Source organism: Primulina eburnea, chromosome 11 (assembly GCF_022965805.1).
Source record: "Primulina eburnea isolate SZY01 chromosome 11, ASM2296580v1, whole genome shotgun sequence".
Lineage (NCBI taxonomy): Eukaryota > Viridiplantae > Streptophyta > Magnoliopsida > Lamiales > Gesneriaceae > Primulina > Primulina eburnea.
Genome location: NC_133111.1, coordinates 42,047,179 through 42,066,582, shown reverse-complemented (window position 1 = coordinate 42,066,582; position 19,404 = coordinate 42,047,179). Strand labels below are relative to the sequence as shown.

General features: G+C 34.4%; 2 protein-coding genes across 4 annotated transcripts; both read right to left on the bottom strand.

Annotated features, from left to right (window-relative positions):
- Nucleotides 1-1,508: 1,508 nt before the first annotated feature.
- LOC140806235 (succinate dehydrogenase assembly factor 2, mitochondrial-like) lies at nt 1,509-7,792 on the bottom strand. 3 transcript variants are annotated; one of them, XM_073162765.1, is made up of 7 exons: nt 4,453-4,473; nt 4,313-4,368; nt 3,124-3,257; nt 2,936-3,040; nt 2,689-2,815; nt 1,944-2,012; nt 1,509-1,867 (listed from the first exon to the last, which is right to left on the bottom strand). In XM_073162765.1, exons 3-7 carry the CDS (start codon nt 3,213-3,215, stop codon nt 1,721-1,723), a joined length of 540 nt encoding a protein of 179 aa, XP_073018866.1. In that variant the 5' UTR covers nt 3,216-3,257; nt 4,313-4,368; nt 4,453-4,473; the 3' UTR covers nt 1,509-1,720. The 3 variants fall into 3 exon arrangements, with proteins under 3 accessions (XP_073018866.1, XP_073018868.1, XP_073018867.1); XM_073162767.1 differs by lacking the exons at nt 2,689-2,815; nt 2,936-3,040; nt 3,124-3,257; nt 4,313-4,368; nt 4,453-4,473 and adding exons at nt 6,117-6,243; nt 6,364-6,468; nt 6,552-6,740; nt 7,737-7,792; XM_073162766.1 differs by lacking the exons at nt 2,689-2,815; nt 2,936-3,040; nt 3,124-3,257; nt 4,313-4,368; nt 4,453-4,473 and adding exons at nt 6,117-6,243; nt 6,364-6,468; nt 6,552-6,824.
- A 1,013-nt stretch (nt 7,793-8,805) lies between these two features.
- On the bottom strand, nt 8,806-11,661 carry LOC140806233 (exocyst complex component EXO70E2-like). Its single transcript, XM_073162763.1, has one exon. The coding sequence runs from the start codon at nt 10,965-10,967 to the stop codon at nt 8,991-8,993; it is 1,977 nt and encodes a 658-aa protein (XP_073018864.1). The 5' UTR covers nt 10,968-11,661; the 3' UTR covers nt 8,806-8,990.
- Between the last annotated feature and the right edge of the window lie 7,743 nt (nt 11,662-19,404).

The following is a 19,404-nucleotide window of genomic DNA, read 5'->3' as shown; positions in this document are numbered from 1 at the left end:
ATATATGATTGGTTGTTCCATACGGAGTTTTGCTCACCCCCAATGGGGGCTGTTGTTGTCTTTGTGTGTGGACAATGGCAGGTACTCCAGGATATCAGGAGACCGGAGGGGGAACTTCTGGAGGGAGCCACAGCTTGGGCTGAGGTTTTATGTTTTTGTCTTGTTCCCAGTATATATGTATATGTATCTATATACCGGGGTATGTCCCGAGGATATGAGTTGTTTGTATGTGATTGGCTTTGATTATGTGTGTGCGTGTTTTATGATTTGAATTTAGATACTATTTTTAGTATTCAAATATCAGAAGAGATATTCTGGGCTCATAGTAAAGGAAATTTTAAACTCGTTTTCCGCTTAAATTAGTTAACCCTAATCAGATTGTGTTATAATAACGATTAGGAGATAAGGACCCCACAGTTGATATATTAATATGTGATATACATAGATAAGAGAATTTTCAAATTCAATTTATTCTCAATGCTTTTTCATAACAAAGACCAACTCAAAATAATAAAAATTAGGATTCATACTTCTTTTAAACATGATATAAAAATAATATGTAGAAACATTTTTTGACATTTTAGTTGCAAAATACAGTGATAAATGCATGTATGTGCACTATTTCATTGTGGCAATTATAATTTTCTTTTAATATCTTATTTGTCACTCAAGGATCAAAATTTGTTTATTTCTTATTTTGATTATCGACAAATCCAATATTTCATTTAAATATTTTTGTTAATAATATTTACATGAGTTTTATTCTATATTTATCCAATTTGAAATGGATCAATTATAATTCAATCTATAATAATATTTGAAAACTGTAGAATGCTTCTAAATTTAAAGATCGAGTAACATGTAAGGGATCAATTCAAAACTAAAAGTTGATGCAACATGTTTCTTCTAGCTTTACAATCGAATAATGTAAGATCGAGCGCCTACTCATCGTGGACAATTATTGTACCCAACAATCTATCTCCTCATAATTGCACCAATTGCAATTAATGAAAATCAAGTAAGCTGTTTTTTCATTTGTGTTGAAGTTGGGTTTGAGTATTGTAAAAGAAGAAACACCAAGAAAGATGTTTTTTCATTTTACATGAGTGGAGCACCGATGAAATTGTGAGTTGATACAAAAGTGTCCACTATCATTTCTTGAGGAGAATTTGCATATACACAACACAAGAGACATGAAAGGCTGACAATTAATTCATTTGGAGAAATTATTATCAAGAAAATGAGTTAAAACCTTTAAATGAAACGTTGTTAATCTCGTGAAAGTTAAACTAACAATCCAATTTGTAAACATGTTTTCCTCGGCTGTTAGGAATAATCAAATGGTATTTTATGGACCAAGCTCATGGAAATTGGTATGGGATCAAGACACTGTACACGAGGATGAGGGCACGCGGTGTGAATAGAGCCAGACACAATAAACTGTGGAAAATTTTGAAGAAGATAGACAAATCAATTTGCGCAAAGATTTGTAGAAGATGGACCTAAAATATCTATTCCACGCAGAAGAGATTTTATATCTTATGTAACACTAACACACTTTTCAAGTTCTGAGTACCATGAATAGCCACCCCAAAGCCACAGTCTCGTCGTCATGTGTGCTTTATTCCAGTACTAACTTAATAAACAGTTATACACGCAGTTCTTAGAATCAATAATCTTTTAAGTGCTACAAAGAAGAGGGCCTTCAGCTTAAGCACAGTTATTGATTTCCAGTAATGGGGGCGTCTTGACCTTTCTTGAAATCATCCCAACCTCTAGTCCAGGGTTGCCCAGGTTCCGCTCTAGTTTCAGGAGCAGCATGATTGTTTAGATTGTTAATCACCTTTTCTCTCAAAGCCACGAAAACCTAAACAAGAATCGCTTACAACGGGATAACAGCAAAAATATAACGAAGAAAAAGTAAACTGTGTCCAACAACTTACAGGATTCACGTTTACAGTCTCTGGGGGTTTCTCCTGGTCCGTCAACCATTTCCAAAGATCTGGATTTTCCTGCGGTTACAGACAGGATCGGTAGTTTAAGCACGGTTTCTTAGCCAGTGTAAATAGAAAACTAACTCAACAATACTAAACATAAAGACAATTTGATCAAAATACACATTCGAATTGCTATCAAAGATATAAAAGCAATACAAAATTTGCTCAGCAGCACGGGGTATATTTTGGTTATTGTAAGATTTTTAAAGACGATTTGGTGCTTTGTCTTTTCATTGCTTTGTTAGTTTACATGTAATAATTAAAGATTAGAGGTATAGCTATTTTCGATTATATTTATAAATTGGGATCTTGGCCGTCAGACGGGAGATAGTATAATCGGTAATTTTTCTGGGCCGTGGGAATTTATTTGCAAGAATAATGGTTGAGCTGAATTCTCATGCTCTTCTTTGGTTCACATTCTTATGTTTGTGTTTTGTTATTGTAGTGATGATTACGGGTGTTCCTGCCTGATTGTCTAATTTACTTGGATCTGCAGTTTAAATGGATTAACTGGCCCATTGTGACAGCAAGAATCCCAGAAACAAATCAAACATTGTTAGCATCTATCTGCACAATCAATTGATAGGAGTCATGTTTTTTCAGTAAGCATGCTACAATTCACACTTGATTAAAGCCCATAACCAAAACATATTAACAGTTCTCAACAAATATCTACAAAAATCATATTTACCAGGTCAAGAACATGAACGAGGTGCTTGATTCCACTCTCATCCATGGAGTAGATTTGATCATCCACCCATTTTCCCAAAATCAAATCAAGCTCCAGAAACCCCCTTTGCTTGCTCCTATACAACAAGCTACAGTTTTTTCCACAGAAAATGAATTACCCACATCATAATTACAAGCAAAGAGGGAAAAAAAAGACAAATTTTCAAGAAAAGGAAAAAATCGACGCCTCAGATTTACTGATCTCGAACCTGTTGAACAAGCGTCTTTTGCTTTCTTCACTGGAGAGATCAATATCGATAGACTTTTCGATGCCATATGAAGAGTAGAAACGCGAAAAGGGACCCAATACAGGTCTACAGAAACGGCGAAGATATTGTGAGAACAAATATTGCTGGAAGTGGAGAAAACTTCGGAGGAAACAGAGATGAAAATTAACCTGTAAATCGCGTGGGATGTAAGATTGGAAGCTGGATTGGAGCTGAGAATACGAGGGATTGTAGAGAGAAAAGCTCTTCTGAAACTCGCCATTGTTTGAGAGGAAATGCAGATTAACCTGTAAAATGTTGGGCACTGTACAATCTAGAATGAATTAATACGTTCGTTTGTCACCTTTGTGCTTCTGCTCTTGAAAATATCGATTCATTTAAGTTCAAGTTCAAAATACTCAGAAATTTTTTTAACGTAATTTTAATATTTAAATTTTGTATTTACATAAAAAAATAAATTTACATAAATTTAAATATTATATGTTAATAATAATATATAATTATTTGAGTAGAGTTAACCGAATCGTCGAGTTCGATCAAACAAACAATGGTCAAAACGAAGCGGAAGACGAATAATATGGGCTGACGCATGGAAAAACAAAAGTGAAGCTCTACTTACATTTCGCCTCCCATTCAATCTTCCTAACTGGGAACTCACATTAACAGTAATTAAATTTGCCTTTCTCTACTGTTTCTTGCGTGAAATTGAACTTCGATGTATTTGGTTCTAGAATAAAAAAGAAGATACCTTGCAATGTACACGACACTCTGAACACTGCTATTATTTGAGTCAAAACTATAACCAGGAAAACATGTGAAACATTTAATCTTTTTCCTAAAAAGATTCAAAGATTAGAACGAAATTTTTTCAAACAATTACTTTAAATTTTTAAAAAAATTTACTTACATCCCCTACCCTTGATGGTAAACTCAATCCTGTTATCAGGCGGTGGAGGAGGCGGAGAATCATCGTGATGTCCATTCACAGTTTGTAATTTTGTTATTACAGATGTCTCAACACCAACACAAAATTCACCACTTAAGAACTCATTATTCAACCTACGATACATCCAACTTTTATCTTATATGTTACCTTTTGAAGCCTATAAATGTTTAAATTTTAATGTAAACAAATTCTATTATCAAAAACTATAAAATGAAAAGTTAAATAATTATCTACAAATTAACATTAAATTAATGTTCTAATTAAAAAAAATCATACATGATTAACAAAATAAATAATATACTACGTTAAAATTCGTAAACAACATGTTACGCTAAAATTCGTAATTAAAGTACTACGCAAAAGTAACACATAAATATTAAATTTCATAAAAGAAAATGCTTTAAAAATCTCACATGCGTGAAGATATGCAGAATCACGTAACGCTGGAAGATCACACCAACGAGCAAATCTACAAAATTAACACGAAAAGATGTCAGTACAAATAAAAAAACAGAAACTGCATGCGAAAAAAATTATAGAGTTTCGACACCACCAGAGAAGAACTGCGAAAATAGGTGAAGAGAATGTTCGCGAGCCGTGGTATAAATAGAAATTATAGCGACAGTTTACCGAAACCCGTCGCCATTAGCGACGGTTTTTGAGGATACCCGTCGCCATTAGCGACAGGTATGCTCAAACTGTCGCCGATCTAGATCCGCATTTTTTATAAAACCGTCGCTACTAGCGACGGTTTGGAATAAAAGTCGCCGATCTTAATCGGCGACGTTTTTGAACAACCGTCGCCCAAAGCGACGGTTAAGAAATCGTCGCTAATAGCGACAGGTATTTTAAACTGTCGCTATTTTAGCGACGGTGTTTGAAGACCCGTCGCCAGTAGAGACGGTTTTAGTCCAATGTCGCTAATATTGCGACGGTTTTAACAAAATCCGTCGCTAATATTTTTTTTTTAAATGTTATAATTATTTAAATCTGAAATAAAAATATATTGTGCTTATAATCGAAATGTTATAAGGCATAGTTTGATACATGAGATAAGAGAGTGATTGGTAAATAATAATCTTCATCCCATGTTTGGTACATTTTTAAAAAACTCATGATAATATCATGGACCCTTGATAAATAATTTTGGCAAAAACTTTTGTGAGACGGTCTCACGGGTCGTATTTTGTGAGACGGATCTTTATTTGGATAATCCATAAGAGTATTACTTTTTATTGTGAATATGGGTAGGTTTGACCCGTCTCACAAATTGTGATCCGTGAGACGGTCTCACATGAGACCTACTCAATAATTTTTTAGAATGACAAGATGTCCCTTCTATTAGGTGTGATAATTTTTATCTAATGATAACATACACTACAAATGACTTAATTATCCTCAATTTATAAATGATTTCTATAATTCTATGCTAGTAGGTAGAAATTAAAATAAATATTTTTATTTATTTTTATATAATATGATAATTATATAAATGAATTCGAGATAATTATATAAATAATTTTTATATATCTCTACAAAATTATTGATATCACTCGATTAACATTAAAAATTGATATTTGACTTGACTCACAAAATCAAGAGTTCAATTATCATATTATATAATATATAAAATTAGGTAAAAATAATTAAATCATGCAAGCACTATCGACGCATGAAAAAATAAAAAATATGAACTCAAGCAACAATTTTGAAACCGTTGTCTTTGAGTTTTTTTTCTTGGGGATATAACAAAATTTAGCGACGGTTTTTATTCAAATTCCGTCGCCGATCTACATTTGGCGACGCTTTTATATAACCCGTCGCCGATCTTGGCCGTTGTGACAGCAAGAATCCCAATTTATAAATATAATCGAAAATAGCTATACCTCTAACCTTTAATTATTACATGTAAACTAACAAAGCAATGAAAAGACAAAGCACTAAATCGTCTTTAAAAATCTTACAATAACCAAAATATACCCAAATACTAATTTTTAATATCTTATTTCTCACTCAAGGATCAAAATTTGTTTATTTCTTATTTTGATTATCGACAAATCAAACATTGTTAGCATCTATCTGCACAATCAATTGATAAGAGTCATGTTTCTTCAGTAAGCATGCTACAATTCACACTTGATTAAAGCTCATAACCAAAACATATTAACCAAAACATATTAACAGTTCTCAACAAATATCTACAAAAATCATATTTACCAGGTCAAGAACATGAACGAGGTGCTTGATTCCACTCTCATCCATGGAGTAGATGTGATCCTCCACCCATTTTCCCAAAATCAAATCAAGCTCCAGAAACCCCCTTTGCTTGCTCCTATACAACAAGCTACAGTTTTTTCCACAGAAAATGAATTACCCAACATCATAATTACAAGCAAAGAGGGAAAAAAGGACAAATTTTCAAGAAAAGGAAAAAATCGACGCCTCGGATTTACTGATCCCAAACCTGTTGAACAAGCGCCTTTTGCTTTCTTCACTGGAGAGATCAATATCGATAGACTTTTCGGTGCCATATGAAGAGTAGAAACGCGAAAAGGGACCCAATACAGGTCTACAGAAACGGCGAAGATATTGTGAGAACAAATATTGCTGGAAGTAAAGAAAACTTCGGAGGAAACATGGATGAAAATTAACCTGTAAATCGCGTGGGATGTAAGATTGGAAGCTGGATTGGAGCTGAGAATACGAGGGATTGTAGAGAGAAAAGCTCTTCTGAAACTCGCCATTGTTTGAGAGGAAATGCAGATTAACTTGTAAAATGTTGGGCACTGTACAATCTAGAATGAATTAATACGTTCGTTTGTCACCTTTGGGCTTCTGCTCCTGAAAATATCGATTCATTTAAGTTCAAGTTCAAAATACTCGAAATTTTTTTAACGTAATTTTAATATTTAAATTTTGTATTTACATAAAAACATAAATTTAAACATTATATGTTAAAAATAATAATAATATATAATTATTTGAGTAGAGTTAATCGAATCGTCAGTTCGATCAAACAAACAATGGTCAAAACGAAGCGGAAGACGAATAATATGGGCTGACGCATGGAAAAACAAAAGTGAAGCTCTACTTACATTTCGCCTCCCATTCAATCTTCCTAACTGGGAACTCACATTAACAGTAATTAAATTTGCCTTTCTCTACTGTTTCTTGCGTGAAATTGAACTTCGATGTATTTGGTTCTAGAATAAAAAAGAAGATACCTTGCAATGTACACGACACTCTGAACACTGCTATTATTTGAGTCAAATCTATAACCAGGAAAACATGTGAAACATTTAATCTTTTTCCTAAAAAGATTCAAAGATTAGAACGAAATTTTTTCAAACAATTACTTTAAATTTTTAAAAAATTTTACTTACATCCCCTACCCTTGATGGTAAACTCAATCCTGTTATCAGGCGGTGGAGGAGGCGGGGAATCGTCGTGATGTCCATTCATAGTATGTAATTTTGTTATTACAGATGTCTCAACACCAACACAAAATTCACCACTTAAGAACTCATTATTCAACCTACGATACATCCAACTTTTATCTTATGTGTTATCTTTTGAAGCCTACAAGTGTTTAAATTTTAATGTAAATAAATTCTATTATCAAAAACTATACAATGAAAAGTTAAATAATTATCTACAAATTAACATTAAATTAATGTTCTAGTTAAAAAAAAATCATGCATGATTAACAAAATAAATAATCTACTACGCTAAAATTCGTAAACAACATATTACGCTAAAATTCGTAATTAAAGTACTACGCAAAAGTAACACATAAATATTAAACTTTCATTAAAGAAAATGCTTTAAAAATCTGACTTGCGTGAAGATATGCAGAACTACGTAACGCCGGAAGATCACACCAACGAGCAAATCTACAAAATTAACACGAAAAGATGTTAGTACAAATAAAAAAACCGAAACTGCATGCGAAAAAAATTATAGAGTTTCGACACTACCAGAGAAGAACTGCGAAAATAGGTGAAGAGAATGTTCGCGAGCCGTGGTATAATAGAAATTATAGCGACAGTTTATCAAAACCCGTCGCCATTAGCGACGGTTTTTGAGAATACCCGTCGCCATTGGCGACGGGTATTCTAAAACTGTCGCCGATCTAGATCGGCGACTTTTTTACAACCGTCGCTAATAGCGACAGTTAAGACATCGCCGCTAAGAGCGACGGTTATTCTAAACTGTCGCTATTTTAGCGACGGTGTGTCAACACCCGTCGCCATGAGCGACGGTTTTAATAAAATGTCGCTAATATTGCGACGGTTTGAACAAAAATCCGTCGCTAATATTTTTTTTAAAAATATTATAATTATTTAAATCTGAAATAAAAATATATTGTGCTTATAATCGAAATGTTATAATTGTACGTTCCATATTTTACCACGACTCATGTGCGGACACACATTGTGTTTCTTCTCTGTCCATGACTTTTGTTGTTGAAGCAAAAAATAAGTAAAAAGTTACGTTTGAAGAATACAACATTGATCTAACATGTATAATTTATTTTCTTGAATATATTCATGATACAAAATATTTCGTTGACATGGTGTTGTAAAGCTCATTATTGTTTAATATATTATACTCATATATCCATGACACACACAACACGTGTGCCTCGGTGGCTAGTTATAATAAAACTTGTCCGCAGCTATAAAAAAAACTTATTTTCTCTTCTTATTAATTTAAAATATTAAGTTTTTTAATCATTAATGAATTTTATCCTCCGAATTAATTCTTTTCTGCATCGTATAACTTATTAATCACAACTTTTTTCATGCAATCTATCAAATTTTATAATATTTTCTCAATTGCAATAAATATGTATCTTACCATCATAATTATTAAATAATTCTGACTCTTGCTTCCCAAACAAATATCAAGAAAGCTCTTTCCTTTTTCTCCAGATGGGAAAAAATTGTATTGCTAGCCGGTAAAACTAAAACCAGTGGTGAGAAATGAAAATCGTATATCAATTACAATATAATGGTTAAGAAAGACATGCATGGAGCCGCAAGAATCTTTAAATAGCAATTTCATGAATAATCTATTCCAACACCATCTCTAAGACTTCTTGTGGCCACCATGTAAAGATTTTTGGGATCCCTCAAAAAGATGCGAGAGGTGATTCTCCAAATCATCAGCGGTGTATTTGATGTGCTTTTCGCTGATATGATTGATATGTCTTCCTACGAAAGTCCGATAAGCCTGGATTACTCTGAGGGACGAGATACGCAGCTCTTCTCTAAGCTGGAGATCCCGGACAGACCACTCTGTTTGGCTCTTGTAAACCTCCTCAAAGGCGAGATAAAAGTTCTGCAGCTTCTCCTTAAGAAGGGTCCTCGAAATAGAATGAGAACCGGGATGTTGGATCCCGTCGTCTCTTAACAAGGTGAGGATCGAGCTCCAAGTAGCTCTCTCGTAATTCATTGCGTGTTGTTGGAATCTCCAGTTATGCCTTCGAATCCACTCGTCGCCTAGGACTGTTCTGAGTTCGGATTCCTTAACATTCTTGGTGATATAGTGTATGTTATTCGTCAAGAAAAAGTGCTGCAATGCCTCGTCTTTGTATAACTTGGATTTTTCGTCGAGGTTGGATTCAAGATTCGAGATGAGGGATCTGAAATGTAAGACCATTGGAGAAGGGTGGGAGCTCCCATTGACATTCTTCTCCTCCTCACTGGCTGGGCTCGAGTCAGGTGAAACTGAGGCAGGATCTTCTTTTTCTCCGTCCTGCAATATGACATCGAGTGTCTTGCTGTAATCTGTAAGATTCTTGACGTAATTCAACACGTATCTAGCAAGGGGGTGAACTGCACCGCCAGAAAAGGCGTTAGTTGAAGGATTTGAGGCAACAGCTTTATCAAACTCGATAAAGGTTGCCTTCGCACAATCCCCCAATCTCTGCAGCACATCTTCGCATTCGGTTCTAACACATGATCCAGCTTCATCAGAGTACAAAGATGCAATATCTGGAATGAGATCCGCAAGAACCTCGTACATGTCAAGAACCCGCATCAACTTTTCAGGTTGATGGGGTCCGATGGCTATGGCTTCACCAAAATTCAGAAGCTGCAGAATGGATGTTTTTGCTGACTCGGCAAAGCAAACTGAACTAACAGATTCGAGCTCTCCAAAAATCTGATCAGTCAGTAACTTTACACTAGCAAGATAAACCCGCACAAAGATCTTCATGGCTCGGATCCATCTCCTGATTTTCGAGTTCAATCCATTCCAATCCATTTTCAGCACATCTTCAATGCTAAATTTTTCCACTTCAAGGATGGAAAGGCAGTCATCCAGAGCGTCTTTTTGAACATTAATAAACGCTTGTGAGCATTCCCTACCGTAGTCCGAATCATACATCAAATGAACAATACTTTTTAGGTCCGGAATCACATCCGAATGCACCAGTTCGATTATATGATCTTCCGAGGCACGACCCATGCTCTCTCTCTGGACTACATCCTCAACCGAATCATCCCCGGAGGAAATAACAGAGCCTGCATCGATGATATCCTCCTCATTAGAACGAAAAGACAAATACTCTGGCTCGAAAGGCTGAATATTTCGAATCAGTAAGAACTTGAACTCTTCTTCTAGCCTAGCCATTGCTGTCTGAAGAATATCATGAGCCCTACGCAGAAAAGCCAAGTCGTCGCTGCTGTTATTTAAACTCTTATCCTCCAACATCTCAATCAACTTTCGAACTTCATCAACAGCTTTCAAATACTCATAACCTTCTTCAGGTCCAAAATCCCATATCATAGATTGCTCCTTCTCCCAATTCATGATTTTATCTTGGATATTATTGAGCTGCTGCTCAAGGTCATTAAGACCCTCTTCCTCCTTCAGTTCTTCATCGTCGCTTTGATGGATTCTACTTATATTACACAACTGGGAGCCTAAATTTGCCAAGATTCTCCTAGCTTCGTCCGTCCAATCCTTCTTTAATTCAACTGCTTTCAAGATTTGCTGTACTGCAGCAATAAAGTCTTCTTCGGTTTCCATCACCGGTACCGTATCTAAACTATCCCCCATAACCCCAAGCTTAACAAATCCCAAAAGATACCACCAGTAATTATGATGTCTACAAATAACAACGTATTTTCCAAATGCCCAAAATCCAAGATTTTCCAGTAATTTTTACAGAATGCAGAGATAGAGAAACCAGCTCAATTCGGCAACCCAATAACAAAAACCATCCACAAGACAAAAACCATGAAGATCTACTACTTTGATTCAATCTATTAAAGTAGCAATCCTCGTGAAAGCACAGAAACCACACAGTTTTCTGGGTTCACAAATCTTTCAAAAGATCTTCAAAACCGGATAAAATCACGCACGAAAAGTGTGTACCTTGAGTGGATATGACCTAAGGGAAGCAAAACAACAGAGAAGAGAAAACTATGACTGACCCAATACGGAACAGTGATAGAAAAGGTGCTTTGATTTCGAAAAATGAATCTTGTCGACTGAATTCCGAAGCAAGAAATCCGATTTCTTGCTACCCGAATTAGAAATTTCTTCGAAGTGCTTCGTGGCTGCTGGATGTTTGCCTTTTGATTTATGACCAGTCTCTGGTCTTCGTGGAAAATACTCAAGAAAACAGTCAAATCCCAATTTCCATTAAAAAAAATTACCCATAACACAGATGCATAGTGCATTACAGCGCTTGGTTTGGTTGAAGTTACAGAAGATGAAAATCTGCCATTGACTTCGGAACCTTCCATATTTTACCACGACTCGTGTGGACACAGGTTGTGTTTCTTCTCTGTCCATGACTTTTGTTGTTGAAACAAAAAATAAGTAAAAAGTTACGTTTGATTTTGTTTTTCCATCGACCTCATGTTGTTGACAGAGACTTCCTTTCATGACTAAATCCCGAATGTGTAGAGTACACGAAACAAAAATATATGAACAATAAATCTAATTTTGACCCCAAAAAAAATAACATAATAAAATACGTAAATAATAAAAATTGAAGCCCTCAATAGATTAAAATAACCCGAGGAATTACATTAAAAAAAATTACGACGACATTAAATTTAATAAATTTACTTTGATGATTTTAATTAATCTATTTTGCCGACTTAACCCACTATTTACAGCGAAATGCTATGCGCACTTTCCTTCGGCATTTTCTTTGAAAATTGAAGGACAAAAGTTGAGGAATGATAATTCAAATTTCAATACTCCTTAGTTCTCGTGTCGAATTAAAAGTCTCCGAAAACCATCAATAAAGAAAAAATCGGTTTCATTAAAAATAATAATAATACTAATTATGTTTTTTAGAAATCCAAGTAAATGTTATCGAAATCCATATACCACCGGGCGTTGAACTAAGACAAATATTCGCGAACAAAAGAAAAAAACGTCGAGAGTAAACATGACATGAACTACAATAATAATAATACTATTTTTTTTTTAAAAAAGAAAAGATTAAACAATTTATTTAAAATTTACCTCCGTTAATGAGAGCCAAATAACAAGAGCTTTTGAGGAGAGCTGTGTTAACCAAAATATAGGCGGAGAAACAGAAATGTATACTAAAACCAATGAATTAGTATCGTGAACAAAACAGTTGCATTATGTTTAAAATAAAGCAAACCGAGGCCTGTATGAAATACAGTGTCCTTAAAACAGATTCGTCCCCTCCGAGATGTGCTTCGAGGATCAACTTGGACGTCTGTTTCCCAGTATACAACGGAACAACCAGCAGTACCGTAGCACGAGGTACCACCACGACGAACTGAAATGTACCTGAACTTTATCATGGGACAGAGCAACGACAGAGAAACAGCAGCCGGTTGGAATAGCAGCAGCCGAGAATAACAGAACAAGCAAAGCTTCGATAAGAACGTAGGAGAGTCTGTTGAAGGACTTGAGGCTGCTCCTATATATAGGCAATATGGACAGTTACGGTTGGCCATCTGAAAGGCTAAAGGTCAGCCCAGCTGGAGCACCAAAGGTCATTTCAGTTTGGAACACCAAAGGTCAGCTGAAATACCGAAGGTCTTGGTCCATAATTTAAATTTTTCGAAAATAAAAATAGCAAAAGCCAAGTGAACCTTGGTGGGAAATTTTGCCTTGATTCGGTCCGACATTCGACGCACCCAGGTCGCGCTTGTACACTTGCACACAAGTCAAGCCTTTTTCCACTGCAAATCAGCAGTACCGTAGCACGAGGTACCACCACGACGAACTGAAATGTACCTGAACTTTATCATGGGATAGAGCAACGACAGAGAAACAGCAGCCGGTTGGAATAGCAGCAAGCCGAGAATAACAGAACAAGCAAAGCTTCGATAAGAACGTAGGAGAGTCTGTTGAAGGACTTGAGGCTGCCCCTATATATAGGCAATATGGACAGTTACGGTTGGCCATCTGAAAGGCTAAAGGTCAGCCCAGCTGGAGCACCAAAGGTCATTTCAGTTTGGAACACCAAAGGTCAGCTGAAATACCGAAGGTCTTGGTCCATAATTTAAATTTTTCGAAAATAAAAATAGCAAAAGCCAAGTGAACTTTGGTGGGAAATTTTGCCTTGATTCGGTCCGACATTCGACGCACCCAGGTCGCGCTTGTACGCTTGCACACAAGTCAAGCCTTTTTCCACTGCAAATCGGGCCCATGATTTGCACAATGCGCCTGTGTGCGCGAGAGAGAGCCTCTTGACTAATCATTGTTACACCTCCATAAAGTGTAACACAATATAAACTCACCAATGCTATGTTCATTTTCAATGTGGGACATTTCCCACTTGCCATCTACTAGGCCTTGCTAGCTTGTCTAATTTCTCATTCAAAGAACAAGCCCAATAAGCCTATATAAGTCCAACAAGTTGAACGGCCTCAATGAGCCAATAGAAGAGGGCTCTGCCAGCTGCTTCACTGACGGTAACATAGCCGGAGAACTGGTTAAATGCTACCTTTAGGCTGGTCGGGGAGAGCTTAAATCCGGTCAGCTTCTTCTTCATTGCTAGAGGAAGCTTGAGTTAAACGCAATACTGTGAGAAAAATGAATATTGAAGCTCAAATGGGAATTAGGCCAGAATTTCTTTCCAATTTTCTCGCCATGAAATGTTATTTCAAATGTGAGGAGGAGGAAGATGGAGGTGAAACAATTGTAACTAAAATAAATGAATAAATAAATGAAATGGCGTTTCATTATATCTCTGTGCAGGACCAATCCTAATAATATTTGAACCTGAGTCTAACTTTTAAAAAGAGGTCTCCGAATCATAATGTGTGTTTATATTTTTTTTTCGTTTCATAATAATTTTTCAAATTAAATCAATACGTCAAAGACAATATAAAAAACTAAAGGAATAAAAATATCAAACATGTCCAAAATGATCACTAAAAACTAATCTGCCTAACAGTTTTAGAGCTAAAAATACTAATCAAGTCTGTACAATCAATTTGTATAGTAATTTTTTTATCAATCGATAACATAGTCAATCCATTCAATCTTTCTCGTGACATGGTTGATCGGAGAAAAGTTTTGATGAGCTTTATCTTTGAGAAACTTCGCTCAGAACTTGCTATTGTGACCGAGACAGTCAACAAGATTTTAGAAGTAATACGTGCATTTGAAAGCCGGATAAACATTACATCTACCAAAATTTCAGTCAAAAAGCGTAGATTATAGATATCACGTAAAGCTCCGAAGAAAGTAAAAAACTATAATAAAAAATTAGAAGCTCGAACAAAGCAAATACAAGAAAATAGACTTACAGCTCCTCACGGGTCTTTCAATCAAATCTAGAGACGACGCAACGACTGGAGTCGATTAAAGCTTGTCTGCAGATGAATATTGGGGAATAAAGCAAGTTTATTTAATAAATACTTGGTTTTAGGCTATCTAATAACTTGTATTATATATAATAAATTTTTTAAAAAAATTTTTAGGCCCCCAAAAAGAAATGGGCATGAGTCATTAGACTCATTTGCCTCCTAATAGGCACGGTCCCGTCTATGTGGTGTTGTGTTTCCTAGTTAGTGATGAATCAGTTTGAAATAAATATTGGAAGATGTACAAAGTGTTTTCCTTTAAAAAAATTATTTAACTTTTTACTATGTAGATATTGAGAGCAGCTATTTTAATTTTAACTAGTGTCGAACCACATGCGTTGCATGCGTACGTACATATAATTTTTAATTAGCATCGAGCCACATGCGTCGTTGTATTCTCGGCTTTACATTTGAGAAGGTGAATTTAAAGCCGAGGTTGCATCATGCATGAGAGGTTTATCCAACAGCAAGGAGTAATTAAAAAATGAATTATCCAATTCAAAGGAAACGAGAGAAAAGAATACAGCATTGTCAATGCTGCTAGTCAATATTCGGAATTCAAACATTTTCAAATTTTGTATATATGGTTTTAAAAATTCATGGGGTGGATACGAAAATTAAAAAGTGGTCCATTGGTTGATGATACACAAACCTACCAAAATTTCTTCATCATGTTTCAGCATTAATTGTAAAATCACCCATTAGTTTCTTTCTTCTCAACTTTAATCTTAAAAAATGAAAGCTTTTTGGTAATCTGCAAATTCAGATTAGTTTGAGACAGTCTTATATTTTTCTTGGATTTGTCGGATTAATGAGAATGCTAAAAACATACAGATGAGATTTAATACTGACAAATTGTAGAATGTCCAATCATTCTCCAGTCTACGTACACTTGCCTTTGTTGACCAAATTACGTATTTTAACTACCACTTTTTATTGTTATTATTATTATTATTATTATTATTATTATTATTATTGTTATTGTAACATATATAATTAAATAAGTGAAATGGGTTGATATTGAACCTGCATTTCACATGACAATATGGGTAAGCCCAACCCATAACTTTTCTTGGATCAAAAGGACAATCAAATTGAAACTACTGTGGAAGATCAAACAAATAAAGGATATGTATGCTTTAGCTATTACCTTCTTCCAATAATTTGTGAATATGTATTATCTACACTCTAATAATTGATGCTACTCAACACATCAAATATACATATCAAATATATTCATTCATTCAACCTATCATATACCATAAAGAGTAGATATCTTGTAAGACGGTCTCACAAATCTTTATCTGTGAGATGAGTCAACCCTACCGATATTCATAATAAAAAGCAATACTTTGAGCAAAAAAAATAATATTTTTTCACGGTCGACCCCAATAAGAGATATGTCTCACAAAATACAATCTGTAAGACCGTCTCACACAAATTTTTTCTTACTATAAAACCAAGTACAAATAGCATCATTTCGTATAAAAACAGAAATACCATGAACGTATTTTGGTCAATTTATCAAACATTAGAGACGATTTTAGTACACAAGAAAGACGATGGACTGAATCGGAAAAATGTCGGAACAATACGGGGAAAACTGATATTTCACTGAAATTATTGTGCTATGACAGGGGATTGAATAAAATGAAGATAAATCCGTTGTGTTTGGTATGACCTTCGTTCTTTATTTGACTTTTGACACCAAAGAATGAGACCGTTGGAATCCATGATCACCATCATCATCCATTCATCCTCCCCAAACGGTCACCTTTGGCAACTCAATTAACATAATAAAACCAAGTCCCTCCCCAATCCAACTTTCTATTAAATCCCACTTCAAATCTTCACAAAATTCTAACTTCTCTGACACCAAAAAAAAAAAAAATCATGGAAAAAATACCCCAAACCCCTCCAAAATCCCCCGCCGGAGACAGAACTTATGATCAAAATACTCCGCCCCCTCCGAACCAAACTGGAAGTCCAAAATCTCGAAGTCCCGTCTGTAGTGGCCGCAAAACCGGCACGCCGGATCGGCTGAAAGTCCCCAAGGCATTCAAATACCCGGAAAGGTACGAGATTAATCTTGCAGGATTTCAACATTGTTCTTGTCAAATTTTATGCATATTACATTACTGGGATTCGATCGGTTTCGGTTCCGTAGGTACAAAAGTCCTACAGATCAGATGATATCCCCAGTTACGAGAGGAATTCTTGCTAGAACTAAAACGGGCCGGAAGCTCCTGCCTCCTACTAATCAGCCTAAGGTGTGAATTCTGACCACATTCCTGATTTTTGAAAGTTTGATGGCTCCAATTGATAACTGATTACATCTTTTGTATATGATTTGGATATATGTGCAGATTGAAGCATTGAAAATCATGGAAACGGGTCGATTCCAGCTTGAAAAGTGTTGAATTTTTAATTTTTTTTCAAAGATCGAAAAGTGTTGATTTTGATTAGTCAATGGTTCTTGATTTTGGTTGGCCTTTGGAAGTGTAATCAAGAAAGTGAAATTCTATCTTTTCTATGCGTGCTGGAGAAAAAAACATTAAGCTCAATTACTAAACCAAATCGACAACCTAAAAAAGTTTTGGTATTTTTAAATCAGTTTGTCATGATCCATATTTAAAATAAAAAATGATTTTTAGAATAATAATTTTTCATGTATCAGACCGAGTCGAAAATTTTTGTCACAAAATTGATTTGTGATATCGTTTAAGAAATTGAAACTCTTATGTCAAATAATGTGTCTTAAAATGAATAAACTGATACTCAAAAGTTATAAATATAATTTTTTTATAATTCAAATTTAAAATGACCATATTCATGAAAAAAAATTGGAAAATGTCAAAAATAAGGAAGTAAATACAACAAAGTTGCGTTTGGATCAATGCATTTGATTTGGTTGGAAAGACTTAATCTCAAATATATCACCATTACTACATATATGGAGGAAACTTATATTTACTTGAATTTATTTAATCCAAACAAGTAAAACAATTCCAAATTAAAGATTGAAAATCCATCTATCAAAATGCATCTTATACATTATTGAAAAAAAAAATTCCATAAAAAATAAGAGATTTTTTTTTTAAGAAAGATATATTTGGCAAAAACTTGTGTGACACGGTCTCGTGGGTCGTATTTTGTGATACAAGTCTCTTATTTGGGTCATTCATAAAAAAATATTACTTTTTATGCTAAGAGTATTACTTTTTATTGTGAATATCGGTTGGGTTTTCCTGTCTCATATATAAAGATTCGTGAAACCATCTCACAAGAGACCTGCTCTTTTATGAAACGGATAGCAATTAAGGGAACTCCATATTATAATCTACTTGTTACGAATTGTTTCGTGTGAATTGTAATACATCGATCATTTTCATATATTTATTTCTTTCAAGTTTCACAGCTTTGTAAAAGTGTAAACTTTTTTCCACAATTTAATAAATTTTTGTATACACCCAATCTGTAAAATATTTGTTTGGCTGAGAGATTCCGATTTCCGCGATATAAATACACAGTTCTCTCAATATATAGTGCAGTATACTTGTTTTTTATAGGGGAAATATGAATTTTTGCATCATGTATTTATCAATCTGCGATGTTGTTGTTCTCTGTTGTCAAATTTAAGATCAAGTTATATATCTTTAAATTTTTAGTAATTTTTTCGTTAGAAGTGACACTATATATAGTGTCATATGTGTTGGGAAATTATACCGAAGCGATGTCGATCACGATGATAATATAGTATCGAAAATGTCGCGGAATAAATGATCAACAAGAACACAAAGTTTTACGTGGTCCACCAAAAATAGGTTACGTCCACGGAGCTACTGTAGATCTTTTATAATAGGAGAAATATTACAACAAGTATATACAATAATACACTAAATATCTCATACTCTCAACCCGAGTATAACCGAGAAAAAATAATTTCTCCAACTCACACAAGAAAACACTCAAGACTCAAATACTCTATCTATCTTACTAAGCTTTGAAAATTTTTGATTTTGAGATATAATAACTGAAGGAATTATGCTCTATTTATAACTAATTTACTCGTTCAATTTTGTAACTAATTCGATATGAGATGTGGTAAAACATGTTTTTTTTAATTATTTTATTTAATGTCGATCCACCCCATTAAATTAAATCTCACATAACAATATGAACTTGTCGAAGTTGCATAAGAATAAAACAAAGAGAAAAGATGGTTAATTATTAGGCAAAAACGTATTTGTGAGATGAATATCTCTTATTTGGGTCAACCATGAAAAAATATTACTTTTTATGCTAAGGGTGTGTTTGGTTGGGTGGATTAAATAAGGATAGACTAATAGTCCAATATTTATCGTTAAAATTTTAAGATGTTTTAATAATCATTTTGACCCGATTTAAGATCCAATTTTATTAATCAAATAGTTATCCATAAAATTGGATATTAAATCGGGTCAAAATGATTATTAAAACAACTTAAAATTTTAACGATAAATATAGGACTATTAATCTATCCTTATTTAATCCACCCAACCAAACACACAAGAGTATTACTTTTTATTGTGAATATGAGTAGGGTTGACTCGTCTCACATGAGACTCACTCTAATTATTAATATTAGAATTCAACGAAGAGAACCAAAATGAGACAAATTATTAATCAAAACTGCAATTTTATCT

What these genes read in the sequence shown, in the direction of transcription:
- LOC140806235 (XM_073162767.1), bottom strand. Translation starts at nt 6,643, where the DNA reads ATGGCGAGTTTCAGAAGAGCTTTTCTCTCTACAATCCCTCGTATTCTC. An exon ending in AAAAGGCGCTTGTTCAACAG is followed by an intron (nt 6,244 to 6,363) that starts GTTTGGGATCAG and finishes AAAAAACTGTAG; the next exon opens with CTTGTTGTATAGGAGCAAGC. An exon ending in AGACTGTAAACGTGAATCCT is followed by an intron (nt 1,868 to 1,943) that starts GTAAGTTGTTGG and finishes ATTCTTGTTTAG; the next exon opens with GTTTTCGTGGCTTTGAGAGA.
- LOC140806233 (XM_073162763.1), bottom strand. Translation starts at nt 10,967, where the DNA reads ATGGGGGATAGTTTAGATACGGTACCGGTGATGGAAACCGAAGAAGAC.